General features: G+C 41.4%; 1 protein-coding gene across 1 annotated transcript; it reads left to right on the forward strand.

Moving 5' to 3' along the window:
• The first annotated feature begins 406 nt into the window (after window positions 1-406).
• On the forward strand, window positions 407-9,712 carry gid4 (GID complex subunit 4 homolog). Its single transcript, XM_029728766.1, has 6 exons — window positions 407-823; window positions 1,442-1,501; window positions 4,931-5,038; window positions 5,207-5,308; window positions 5,441-5,571; window positions 5,911-9,712. The coding sequence occupies exons 1-6, from the start codon at window positions 593-595 to the stop codon at window positions 5,972-5,974; spliced, it is 696 nt and encodes a 231-aa protein (XP_029584626.1). The 5' UTR covers window positions 407-592; the 3' UTR covers window positions 5,975-9,712.
• Window positions 9,713-11,944: the final 2,232 nt, after the last annotated feature.

Raw genomic sequence — 11,944 nt, forward strand, 5'->3', positions numbered from 1 at the left:
AACAGGCAGAAATGTTTGTCTATTCCAAACGGTTCATATTTCAACACTCTAGTCTAGGACAACTCTGCCATCTACTGTGTGTGTGTTGTGTTTTGTGTGTGTGCGTGCGTGCGTGAGGGAGAGATACACTGTTCATGCATAACCATCAACACCCAACCAAAACCATTCAACTAAACATGTTCTTATGTTTTGATTATAATCGTTGTATTCTACAATACATTTCAGAACGAATAGAAAGTAGGGCCCACATATATACGTTTTCAACCTTAGTACAAAACTGCAAGAACGCTGATCATTCATATGGATTTTTCTAGTGGAAAGTAACGTACAAATGTGCAAATACATGTCCCAGAATGCATTTCCGAAAACTATCCAATTACGTTTCCGTTCAAAAGAGGAGTGCACATGTCCAGCCAATCAAATAGGGTGATTCTGAGTTGTCTAAAGAAACGTTGAAGTTCTCTTAAAGCCAGTACACGTCCAGAGTGAGCTATCCTAGGGCCTGGGAGGAGTATAGTAAATTGGCAGGCTTCTAGATACTGCTGGTCAGTAGCCCCTCTCCATATTAAAGAGCTTCCTCAGTCTGTGGTTCATGACTGTTGCAGTCGGGGATACGCACGCATTAGCGCTCATCATGCCTGTTCGAGCTGAGTGCTGCAGCAGCACCGCTGCGGCCCGTACATCCTCGGCCTCTCTTATCCCTCCCCCGCCGATCAACACGCACCAGCCCGGGGTAGCTACTTCGCTGCTGTACAGCGGTTCACAGTTTCGAGGGCATCAGAAGAGCAAAGGAAACTCGTATGACGTTGAGGTCGTTTTGCAGGTAAATTCTCTTGCTTTTAAGAAGCTTGGTATGATGGATAGCATGTTTACTAGCTGACCATGTAAGGTTGTCTTGTCACTGCTGCTAACGTTACAGACTGCCAACCACCACTGACAAGCAACCGATTTAGCAAACTAGCCAGGTGAACTAGCTAGTTAGCAAACAAACTAGTTTAACAAGCTTGACAGCAAGCAATCTTTAGTTAGCAGCTAGATGGCCCATTCAAATCGACTGTAAATGTTAGTAAGCCCTCTTGGGCCCCCTAGGGTTGTCGAGAGAGAACAGCCAGCTAACTCTGGCAGTGAGATGAACATTTGTTTATGCAAACATTTGGATACATGAATACTGGCATTCACATGCATTTATGTTAACATATGGCCTAGCTGCTGAATGACATAGGTGGCTAGCATTCAACATTTTCATTGGCGATTGACAGACCGCTGACTATTGAATAGGCCTGCTCATTCATTTGACAAAGCTGCTGAAAATAACTTGTTAATGGCCTGGTTGTCATTATGTGAAGGCACCTGATGGGTTGTTGTTGTACACACACACACACAGACATTGTGACCACTGCACTTGAATACCACTCATTGTGCGATTGTTTGTCGCCTGCAGCATGTGACCATGGAGGACTCTTATCTGTGTGGTTACCTGAAGATCAAAGGCCTAACCGAGGTAAAGTGGAGCAGAACTGGGTCAGATAGTGTACATGCAATGAGTGATGATGTTTTCATGGGTCTTTAAACCCCTTTTGGGAACTTATCAGGGCAGGGGTCAGTGTAAGCCAAGTGCAATGCAGCTCACCAGCCCCAGTTGAAATGTATATTGGTACAACCAACCAATGTGAAACTGGCATGCATTATGACAACATGCTAAACAACAAGCCAGAGCCATCTATTGACCAATTTGCAACACCGGTATGAAGGCCTATCTGTTATGTTGCAAAAGTGTTTTGTCTGAGCACTGTATACCGTATTTGGATGTTTAGTCTTACATGGATGTGTTGACTGACTGCCTGACTGCCTCTAAAACGGTAGACAGTCATAGAACAGGTCTGTGTTAGAGGTCGACTGATTATGATTTGTCAACGCCGATACCGATTAATCGGCTGATTAAAAAATATTTTTCTTTTTTATATTTTTTATAATAATGACAATTACAACAATACTGTATGAACACTTCTTTTATTTTAGCTGAATATAATGCCTCAAATAAATAATGAAACATGTTCAATTTGGTTTAAATAATGCAAAAACAAAGTGTTGGAGATGAAAGTAAAAGTGCAGTATGTGCCATGTAAAAAAGCTACCGTTTAAGTTCCTTGCGCAGAACATATGAAAGCTGGTGGTTCCTTTTAACATGAGTCTTCAATATTCCCAGGTAAGAAGTTTTAGGTTGTAGTTATTATAGAAATTATAGCACTATTTCTCTCTATACCATTTGTATTTCATATACCTTTGACTTTTGGATGTTCTTATAGGCACTTTAGTATTACCAGTGTAACAGTATAGCTTCCGTCCCACTCCTTGCCCCTACCTGGGCTCGAACCAGGAACACATCGACAACAGCCACCCTTGAAGCATCATTGCCCATCGCTCCACAAAAGCCGCGGTCCTTGCAGAGCAAGGGGAACAACTACTTCAAGGTCTCAGCGAGTTACGTCACCGATTGAAACGCTATTAGCGCGCACCCCGCAACTAGCTAGCCATTTCACATCGGTTACACCAGCCTAATCTCGGGAGTTGATAGGCTTGAAGTCATAAACAGCTCAATGCTTGAAGCACAGCGAAGAGATGCTGTCAAACGTACAAAGTGCTGTTTGAATGAATGCTTACGAGCCTGCTGCTGCCTACCACTGCTCAGTCAGACTGCTCTATCAAATCAGACTTAATTATAACATAACACACAGAAATACGAGCCTTAGGTCATTAATATGGTCAAATCCGGAAACTATAATTTCAAAAACAAAAAGTTTATTCTTTCAGTGAAAAACGGAACTGTTCCGTATTTTATCTAATGGGTGGCATCCATAAGTCCATAATGTTATGTCATAATTACGTAAAATTCTGGCAAATTAGTTCGCAACGAGCCAGGTGGCCCAAACTGTTGCATATACCCTGACTCTGCGTGCAATGAACGCAAGAGAAGTGACACAATTTCCCTAGTTTAATATTGCCTGCTAACCTGGATTTCTTAACTAAATATGCAGGTTTAAAAATATATACTTATGTGTATTGATTTTAAGAAAGGCATTGATGTTTATGGTTAGGTACATTCGTGCAACGATTGTGCTATTTTTCGCAAATGCGCTTTCGTTAAGTCATCCCCGTTTGGTGAAGTTGATCTTCACACAGTTCGCAACGAGCCAGGCTGCCCAAACTGCTGCATATAGCCTGACTCTGTTGCACAGAATGTAAGAGAAGTGACAAACATTTTCCCTAGTTTAAAGAAATTCATGTTAGCAGGCAATATTAACTAAATATGCAGGTTTAAAGTATATACATGTGTATTGATTTTAAGAAGGGCATTGATGTTTATACTTAGGTACACATTGGTGCAACGACAATGCTTTTTTCGCAAATGCGCTTGTTAAATCATCACCCGTTTGGCGAAGTAGGCTGTGATTCGATGATAAATTAACAGGCACGGCATAGATTATATGCAACGCAGGACACACTAGATAACTACACATGGTTGATGATATTGAGATTTTTTTTTATAAGATACGTTTAATGCTAGCTAGCACCCTACCCTGGCTCCTTGCTGCACTCGCATAACAGGTAGTCAGCCTGCCACGCAGTCTCCTCGTGGAGTGCAATGTAATCGGCCATGATCGGTGTCCAAAAATGCCGATTACCGATTGTTATGAAAACTTGAAATCGGCCCTAATTAATCGGCCATTCCGATTAATCGGTCAACCTCTAGTCTGTGTGCTGCAGCTCTCTGCCTGCATTGTCTGGTCTACAATTCAGGGTATACAATTGAGGGTGTGTGGTACAAAATGTGATTGCTGTGCACTTTCTCTCACTGGCAACACTAAATATCAGGGCTCTTCCCACTCTCTCCTTGTAAATTACACAGATCCCTTCTCTGGCTCTGTTCACCTCTTTTCCTAGAGAATTAGTTGTGAGTGACTCAAAGGGAGTGCTCAGGGAAATGGTGCACTTTGTTTACTTAACAAGGTGCTACCTACCACTGATCTGGCACCTTGGCATAGTGTTACAGTGAGTTGGGTCGTATTCAATCGGACACACCGCAGCAAATTATTTTGCAGCGGAAAAAGAACACGTTGAGGTTGTCCCTCCCAGTTTTAGTTTTTCTGTTCTTCCATTTGTTGCCTAATGAATATGACCCTGCATTAAAAAGGCATTGCTGTTTGTTATTGATGGCATTCCTGTGTGTGACACTTAATTTGTCACTGCACCAGCATGTGTTCCAGCCAGAAACCCTTCCTAAAGGACCTTTGGTAACCATGACTGTAGAGCCAAGTCAGATTATGGTAATAGTAAGTGGGAGCACAGCTAGATCCATGTATTCAGGTCTATACCCAGAAAATAATTGGTAATATTTACCTACTTTGTTGGACAACTGTTATGTGTGTGACTGTAAGAAAGAATGTTTCACAACCGGCCGTGATTGGGAGTCCCATAGGGCGGCACACAATTTCCCCAGCATCGTTAGGGTTTGGCCGGGGTAGGCCGTCATTGTAAATAAGAATTTGTTCTTAACTGACTTGCCTAGTTAAATAAAAAAATTAAATAAGTGTGCTGTGTATAACTAAAACACTCTTGTTAGTGAAAGTCCTTATGGAGAAGGAAACATGGTCATAGTCTCTAATTCTCTAGGAACCAAAGTAAACAGCAAGGGTCTTACCTGAACTTGTCCAATAAACAAAAAGATTAGCTACGGTGTTCACTGTGTTTCTGATCCTTGCAGGAGTATCCCACTCTCACCACGTTCTGTTTCTGATCCTTGCAGGAGTATCCCACTCTCACCACGTTCTGTTTCTGATCCTTGCAGGAGTATCCCACTCTCACCACGTTCTGTTTCTGATCCTTGCAGGAGTATCCCACTCTCACCACGTTCTGTTTCTGATCCTTGCAGGAGTATCCCACTCTCACCACATTCTTCGCAGGAGAGATCATCAGTAGAAAGAGGCCCTTTTTAACCAGGAAGTGGGACGCAGACGAAGATGTGGACCGCAAGCACTGGGTATTTATTTGAAGCTCTTTCATTTCATATTCCCATTAAAGCGTAGTCATTTGTCTGGTGTTTTCTTTTTAACAAACACTTACTTCTTGGATGCGGCGTAGTACTTCAGTTTTTTTATTGGCTTTGAGGAAAAAGTACAACTAAAACACTTGTTTTGTTTCTTTCCAGGGTAAGTTTCAGGCTTTTTATCAGTATGCAAAGAGCTTCAACTTGGACGACTTTGATTACGAAGAGCTGAAGAACAGTGACTTTGTCTTTATGAGGTGGAAGGTGAGTCCAATATCACCTGACGTTCCATTGATCTCTTTCTCTCTCCCTGTATCTACTTGAACCCTTCCTCTGTCTCTTTTGTCCTTTCTAACATGGCCATCTAGTGACTGTTTGTTGTTCTCTCCCTTACAGGAGCAGTTCCTGGTCCCAGACCACACCATTAAAGACATCAGCGGGGCGTCCTTCGCTGGTTTCTACTATATCTGCTTCCAGAAGTCCACAGCCACCATCGAGGGCTACTACTACCACAGAAGCTCTGAATGGTACATAGTTTGTGTCCCAAATGGTACCCTATGGGCCCTGGTCAAAGTAGTGCACTATATAGGGAATAGGGTGCTATTTGGGATGCAGACACTGAAGTGTCAATATTTTAGATGGCTTGTTCAAATCAGAGATGCTCTGTACAGTTTGGCTCTTTGGGATATTCAGATTGAGTACATATTTTGATAGTTGCTAGTACTAAGCATACTAGGTCATGTTAATACACCTTTAGTAGATAGTTCGATTCTGTACCAGTTGTTTTGCATGCTGATCTGATATGAACATACAGGGATGTGGCTACTGGCTAGCTGCTCATTCTTGGTCCCCTTGTTCTCTTTCAGGTACCAGTCGTTAAACCTCACCCACGTCCAGGAACACAGTATGCCCATCTACGAGTTCCGGTGATACCCGCCCGCTGGCAGAGGGGACTTTGATTGGCACTGCCCTACAGACTCGCTCATGGAGGGGGAGATGAACTGACCAATCATGCCAAGGATGTACCTACCAGTATTCTCTGCCGAAAGGGAGAGAACGATGTTAGGAGGGAGGGATAGACAAAGAACAAGGCCAACAACCGACAGTTTTTCCCAGCCTGCCTTTCTCGACTTTGCATCAGCTGGGATCAACAGCACTTTTTCTTTGGTTGTTTTCTCTTCCCCACTCTTTCTCCATTCAGCTTCCTGTTTTTGAAGCTACTTTTCCTTCTCTTTCCACCATGTTGAAAACGCTTTCCACTTTTCAGTTGGGAATCCCCCCCAGCACCTCTGAAAATGGGTGGGGGGTGCAGCAGTCTAAGATTTAAGTACAAAGTTTGATATTGCATTTTAATTTGTCTCAATGAATTGAGGCCTGATTTGAGATTGACTGAGCTACAGAGTGAGCAAGCAGTCCTGAAAAGATGGATCTCCATAAGGTCTTGAGGTGTGACATCATCAAGGGTGTGCTCAACAGAAGATTGATGGTCAATGATCTGCCATGATGCAAGATCTGACGGCTTAGTCGGATGACGTCTTGGTGAAGGTTGATATTTGAAGGCAGGGCATAATCAGATGTGTGTTGTGGGCTATTGAAACACATAATACCACACTGATGGCTACTTTAAATCTGTCCTCTTTCTGAGATGGTGGAGTCGACATCGTCTGACCTATAGAGGTAGTCCCCATGCCCTAGTTCATATTGGCAGACATATTTCCAGGCTGCTGTTACTGCTGCTTTTTGAAAAGCCTCTCCTACCGTTCCCTGCCTCAACCAAGTGAACTGATAGTGGTTTACGCTTCACTCATTTTTCTATGCAATTTACAAAAATGTCTTATCCGGCGCTTACCTACTTTCCATTTTATTTTCAGAAAAGACTTTTAAAAGGTATTATGATGACGTACGTGAGTGATCACACAGCCACCAGAGTATTTATTGAAAATGAATATTGTTGTTAATTTACATGTGTATAGATATATATAATAAAGAGTTGTTTTTATTCACCAGGCTTTTAAACTGATTTGACACAGCAATTTGAGTGTAATGCTCTGGTGTCTTGAGTTATGTGTGGTGGCTCTGAAGTACTGGTGGGGGAGAGGGTGTAGTGCAGATTGAACTTGGGCTGCATTTAGACAGGCAGCCCAATTCTGATCTGTTTTTCACTAATTGCTCTTTGGACCAATCTGATCTTTTTCAGAACTGATCTGGTCAAAAGACAAATTAGTGAAACATATCAGAATTTGGCTGCCTGTCTAAATGTAGCCAATGGGTTGTCTGTGTGGTGATGCTGGGAAAATGCTAATGCTAGAGCGCTACAAATCAAAGTGTGTGCAGTGGACTAAATGCCATGGGACAGATGAGAGAGTGAGCTAGTATAGAGTTTTAGCTGGAGGAGGAAAAGATAAGGCATAGAAATACAATGATTAGAATGGACACGTAAGTATTTTGTAAGACGTTGATGACCAAACTAGATATGGATTTTGTGTTGGTATTGTGCAGTATACTGCGTTAGGACCTGACTCAACACGTACAGTATTGCTGACAGCCAACGATTTTAATGAGGTCAACCCATTCTGTTCATTTTATTTCTATGTTTCTGATGTATTGAATGTGGCAGGCAGCTAACTGAGCTGTCTCCTCTGCATTCTTCACTTTGCCCCTAATTATACCAACGCACAACCGGTGTGTGTCTCTCCTGTATCATTTTGACGTCTTTTCCATTCACAGAATGAGAAATAGTGGCGTTGTTACAAAACCTTGATGACATGTGAAGAGATGTGTTTTCTGGGAGAGTAAAAAATAAACTGACAAGAACATCTCTCGTCAAAGCTTTTGAAAAACCTTATGCCTTAACTGTAATATGTTTGTACAGAGCAGTGTTTTATAACAACGTTGGAGTTGAGTCATGACTGTGAATTGTTAAAGCATGTTTGTGCGATTTCAGTTGGAGAGATATGCCACGTCAGCCCTCAAAAGACCTTTGAACGCCAGTGAGTCTCCTGGGTCGTGTTCATTAGACACCAAATGGGAGAAAAGACTGAAACGTGAAGGGACTACCTGGACTTGTTTTCAATTTCTGTTAATGTTTCAATATGGTGTGCGCTAATGAATATGACCCTGAATTAGGTGACAACACATGACAGGTGTCAACCAGGAAGTGAAACTACTTAGCCTACCTCATTGGTCAGTTTAATGTTGCTCGAGCCAGCATAAATAACATTACTACACTAAAAAGCTGGTTTGGACATAAAGAATGGCAAATGAATATGATTTTATAGGAATATGCTATTTAAGAATGTCCTCAAAGACATTTGAGAATAAGTATACTTTCAAGATATTGCTCTGTGGAAGTTGTTTCTTTTCACAAATTACATCTGATTTCAAAATGTGTTAGGAGTTGCTGTCTGGACTGCACTATGAACTGACTTGGTTTGCTGTCTGGACTGCACTATGAACTGACTTGTGTTGCTGTCTGGACTGCACTATGAACTGACTTGTGTTGCTGTCTGGGCTGCACTATGAACTGACTTGTGTTGCTGTCTGGACTGCACTATGAACTGACTTGTGTTGCTGTCTGGACTGCACTATGAACTGACTTGTGTTGCTGTCTGGGCTGCACTATGAACTGACTTGTGTTGCTGTCTGGGCTGCTCTATGAACTGACTTGTGTTGCTGTCTGGGCTGCACTATGAACTGACTTGTGTTGCTGTCTGGGCTGCACTATGAACTGACTTGTGTTGCTGTCTGGACTGCACTATGAACTGACTTGGTTTGCTGTCTGGACTGCACTATGAACTGACTTGTGTTGCTGTCTGGGCTGCACTATGAACTGACTTGGTTTGCTGTCTGGACTGCACTATGAACTGACTTGTGTTGCTGTCTGGACTGCACTATGAACTGACTTGTGTTGCTGTCTGGGCTGCACTATGAACTGACTTGTGTTGCTGTCTGGACTGCACTATGAACTGACTTGTGTTGCTGTCTGGGCTGCACTATGAACTGACTTGTGTTGCTGTCTGGGCTGCACTATGAACTGACTTGTGTTGCTGTCTGGGCTGCACTATGAACTGACTTGTGTTGCTGTCTGGGCTGCACTATGAACTGACTTGTGTTGCTGTCTGGACTGCACTATGAACTGACTTGTGTTGCTGTCTGGACTGCACTATGAACTGACTTGTGTTGCTGTCTGGACTGCACTATGAACTGACTTGTGTTGCTGTCTGGGCTGCACTATGAACTGACTTGTGTTGCTGTCTGGACTGCACTATGAACTGACTTGTGTTGCTGTCTGGACTGCACTATGAACTGACTTGTGTTTCCGTGTCCATGCGCCAGCTCCATTCTCCAGGTAACAAAGAGTGTGACACATTATTTCCTTTGTTAATGATCAAGCTACAAGAATGGACAAAAAAGCTAGTCGAAATTGCAAATTGAGCTCTGATAATTGAACTCAACTGACACAACTAACTTAAGTCAATAAATGCATTGGATTGTATGGTACAGGAGGAAGAGTTGGTGTGTTGTTCACTATGGTGGCTGTTTTTACTGGTGGCTGACTGTCTTTGAAATCATGGCACTTCTACATAGAGATATTTTATGAGAAAGTTTATGGATGGAGGAAATTGAAAGAATGAGGTTCCATCAAAATTGCAATAAAACTATTCCCAAGAAACGGTCTTTCTTTTCTTCTGTGGGTGTTTCTGTCATTATGTTTATATTATAGTTTACAATTATTTAGTGATGAATTGGGTGTTTCTGTCATTGTTTATATTATAGTTATGCATTATTTTGTGATGAATTGGGTGTTTGTTTCTAATACTTCTGAGTGATAGTTGAGGACTATAGTCTTAAGTAACTGTCCAGTGTTTCCAGATTTCTATGAAATATGACATAATTACTTACAATAGCTAGGTTTCCATCCAATTGGGGACAGATTTTCATGTTAATATTCTAAAATATGCATAAAACAATGAAAGGCTGTGCGTGATGAGGTACTGCACATAAAAATAACTTTTGCGGTTACATTCCCATGTACCGAATAAAGAATACAATCTTTAATCCTTGAGTCTATGTAACACAAAAAAAACTATCAAAATGTCAACCTACTGCATCTGCCTATGTCAAACTAATATGAGACTCACACGAACACAATGGTGTTCTCCGTTTTGCTCTACAACCCCCACAAGTGTCACGGTCTGAAGGTAACCCATTCAAAGGAATGGAAGTAAAAAGGTAGTTTTGTGCCAACAGAAATAAGTGGTTAAAAAAAGACAGGTTAAATGATTTTCCATCGCATTTTCAACTCTGCTGACGTTTTCTTTCTCACAAAAACTGTTATATAGCAAATGTGCCCACTCTGGCCTTGGCACATGCGCTCTAGCCAATGGCTTGCAGATAGATTGCGGGTCATGAGTTTATTATGGATAAACGCAAGATTATTTGTATTTATCAAACGGCGGCCAAGCATCGATCATCATGTCTCCAGAATAAGACCATCGATTTATTAGAAAGGAGCATCAAACTCATCATCATAACTTATTTCATCTGTATCCTAATAAACTGTATGCTTTCCCGAGTCGTAGTGGGAGGACCACACAATATCATCAAGTGACTCCAGGTTTACTTCGATATGATGGTTATTGTATCAATATTTGCGCATAAAAGGCATTCTCACCACCATTTCTCAAATTATTAATTTTACAGACACAAAAAGATCCCAACTCGTCTACCATATTTTGTTTTGTTGACATTTGGAAAGTTACCTGAAAAGGGTGCTGTTTCCATCAGGCCTGTCGTGACATGTTCTATGTACTTTACTCATATAAAAAGTTTGGATGAAAAACTATTTTATGATTGAAATAGTTCTCTGTCCAAAGAAGGGTAATTAAGTACGTCAAAAAGCAGCTTTTCTGTATTGGAATGGTGTGGTCGTACTCGTACCCCAACAACAGAACTGTGTGCGCATATACCGGTCATTCAAAATATTCATACAAGTAGATTGGCCAGCTCATCATCCTCTAGACCGCTGATTGGCCGGTTCATCCTCCTCAGGAGTATGATGTCATACTCTGAAGAAATAACAAGCATTTTTGAAATGGTCTGTTTGAGGTACAGATTTGGGGTGGGGTTTATGAAGAAAATAATTGCAGTCCTATATCAGATGATTTATGAGTATTAGATATGTACCTGATCATTTCGTACTGAAAAGCCCACTCATATCACCACCACACTCAGTAGGTATATGAAAAGAACCCTAGAATACATCTTAACCACAGAAGGGTCCAGCACAAGTGTTTTATTTCAAATCAATCCCCATAGTCGCTATTCCCCAGGGGAGTCGAACTCATTTTGCCCTGGTCTAAAACGAGGTCTGTAGGGCCACGCTGAAAATTGGTTATATTTCCTTTCCGTCAAAATGTGATACTAGCAAGAGCAGTGATACAAACAAGAGCAGTGACACTAACAAGGGTAGTGTGCAGGTTTCTTATTTTTTCTCAATTGTATATAACTGCCTTTAATTTGCTGGACCCCAGGAAGAGTGGATCCATAAATACAAATACGAATACAAATATACATCATTTTTTGAATTTTCCATGCTCCCTAACTGTCTAGTGATTATTACTGAGCTGGACGTTCAAGAAACTACATGAATGTACAGTAGGTCCATTGACTGTGCACAGTGAATATTAGCGAGCTGGTCAGTCAAGAAACTGTATGAATATAGGTCCATTATCATTTCTACACAGTTTCCATTTGGTTTTAGTCATCAAGTATATTGAAAAAAACTGAAATAACTTATTTACATACAGTACCAGTCAAAAGCTTGGACACACCTCATTCAAGGGTTTTCTTTATTTTTATTTTCAACATTGTAGAATAATAGCGAAGACATTGAAACTA

Source organism: Salmo trutta, chromosome 32 (assembly GCF_901001165.1).
Source record: "Salmo trutta chromosome 32, fSalTru1.1, whole genome shotgun sequence".
Lineage (NCBI taxonomy): Eukaryota > Metazoa > Chordata > Actinopteri > Salmoniformes > Salmonidae > Salmo > Salmo trutta.

What these genes read in the sequence shown, in the direction of transcription:
- gid4 (XM_029728766.1), top strand. Translation starts at nt 593, where the DNA reads ATGACTGTTGCAGTCGGGGATACGCACGCATTAGCGCTCATCATGCCT. An exon ending in ACGTTGAGGTCGTTTTGCAG is followed by an intron (nt 824 to 1,441) that starts GTAAATTCTCTT and finishes TGTCGCCTGCAG; the next exon opens with CATGTGACCATGGAGGACTC. An exon ending in AGATCAAAGGCCTAACCGAG is followed by an intron (nt 1,502 to 4,930) that starts GTAAAGTGGAGC and finishes TGATCCTTGCAG; the next exon opens with GAGTATCCCACTCTCACCAC.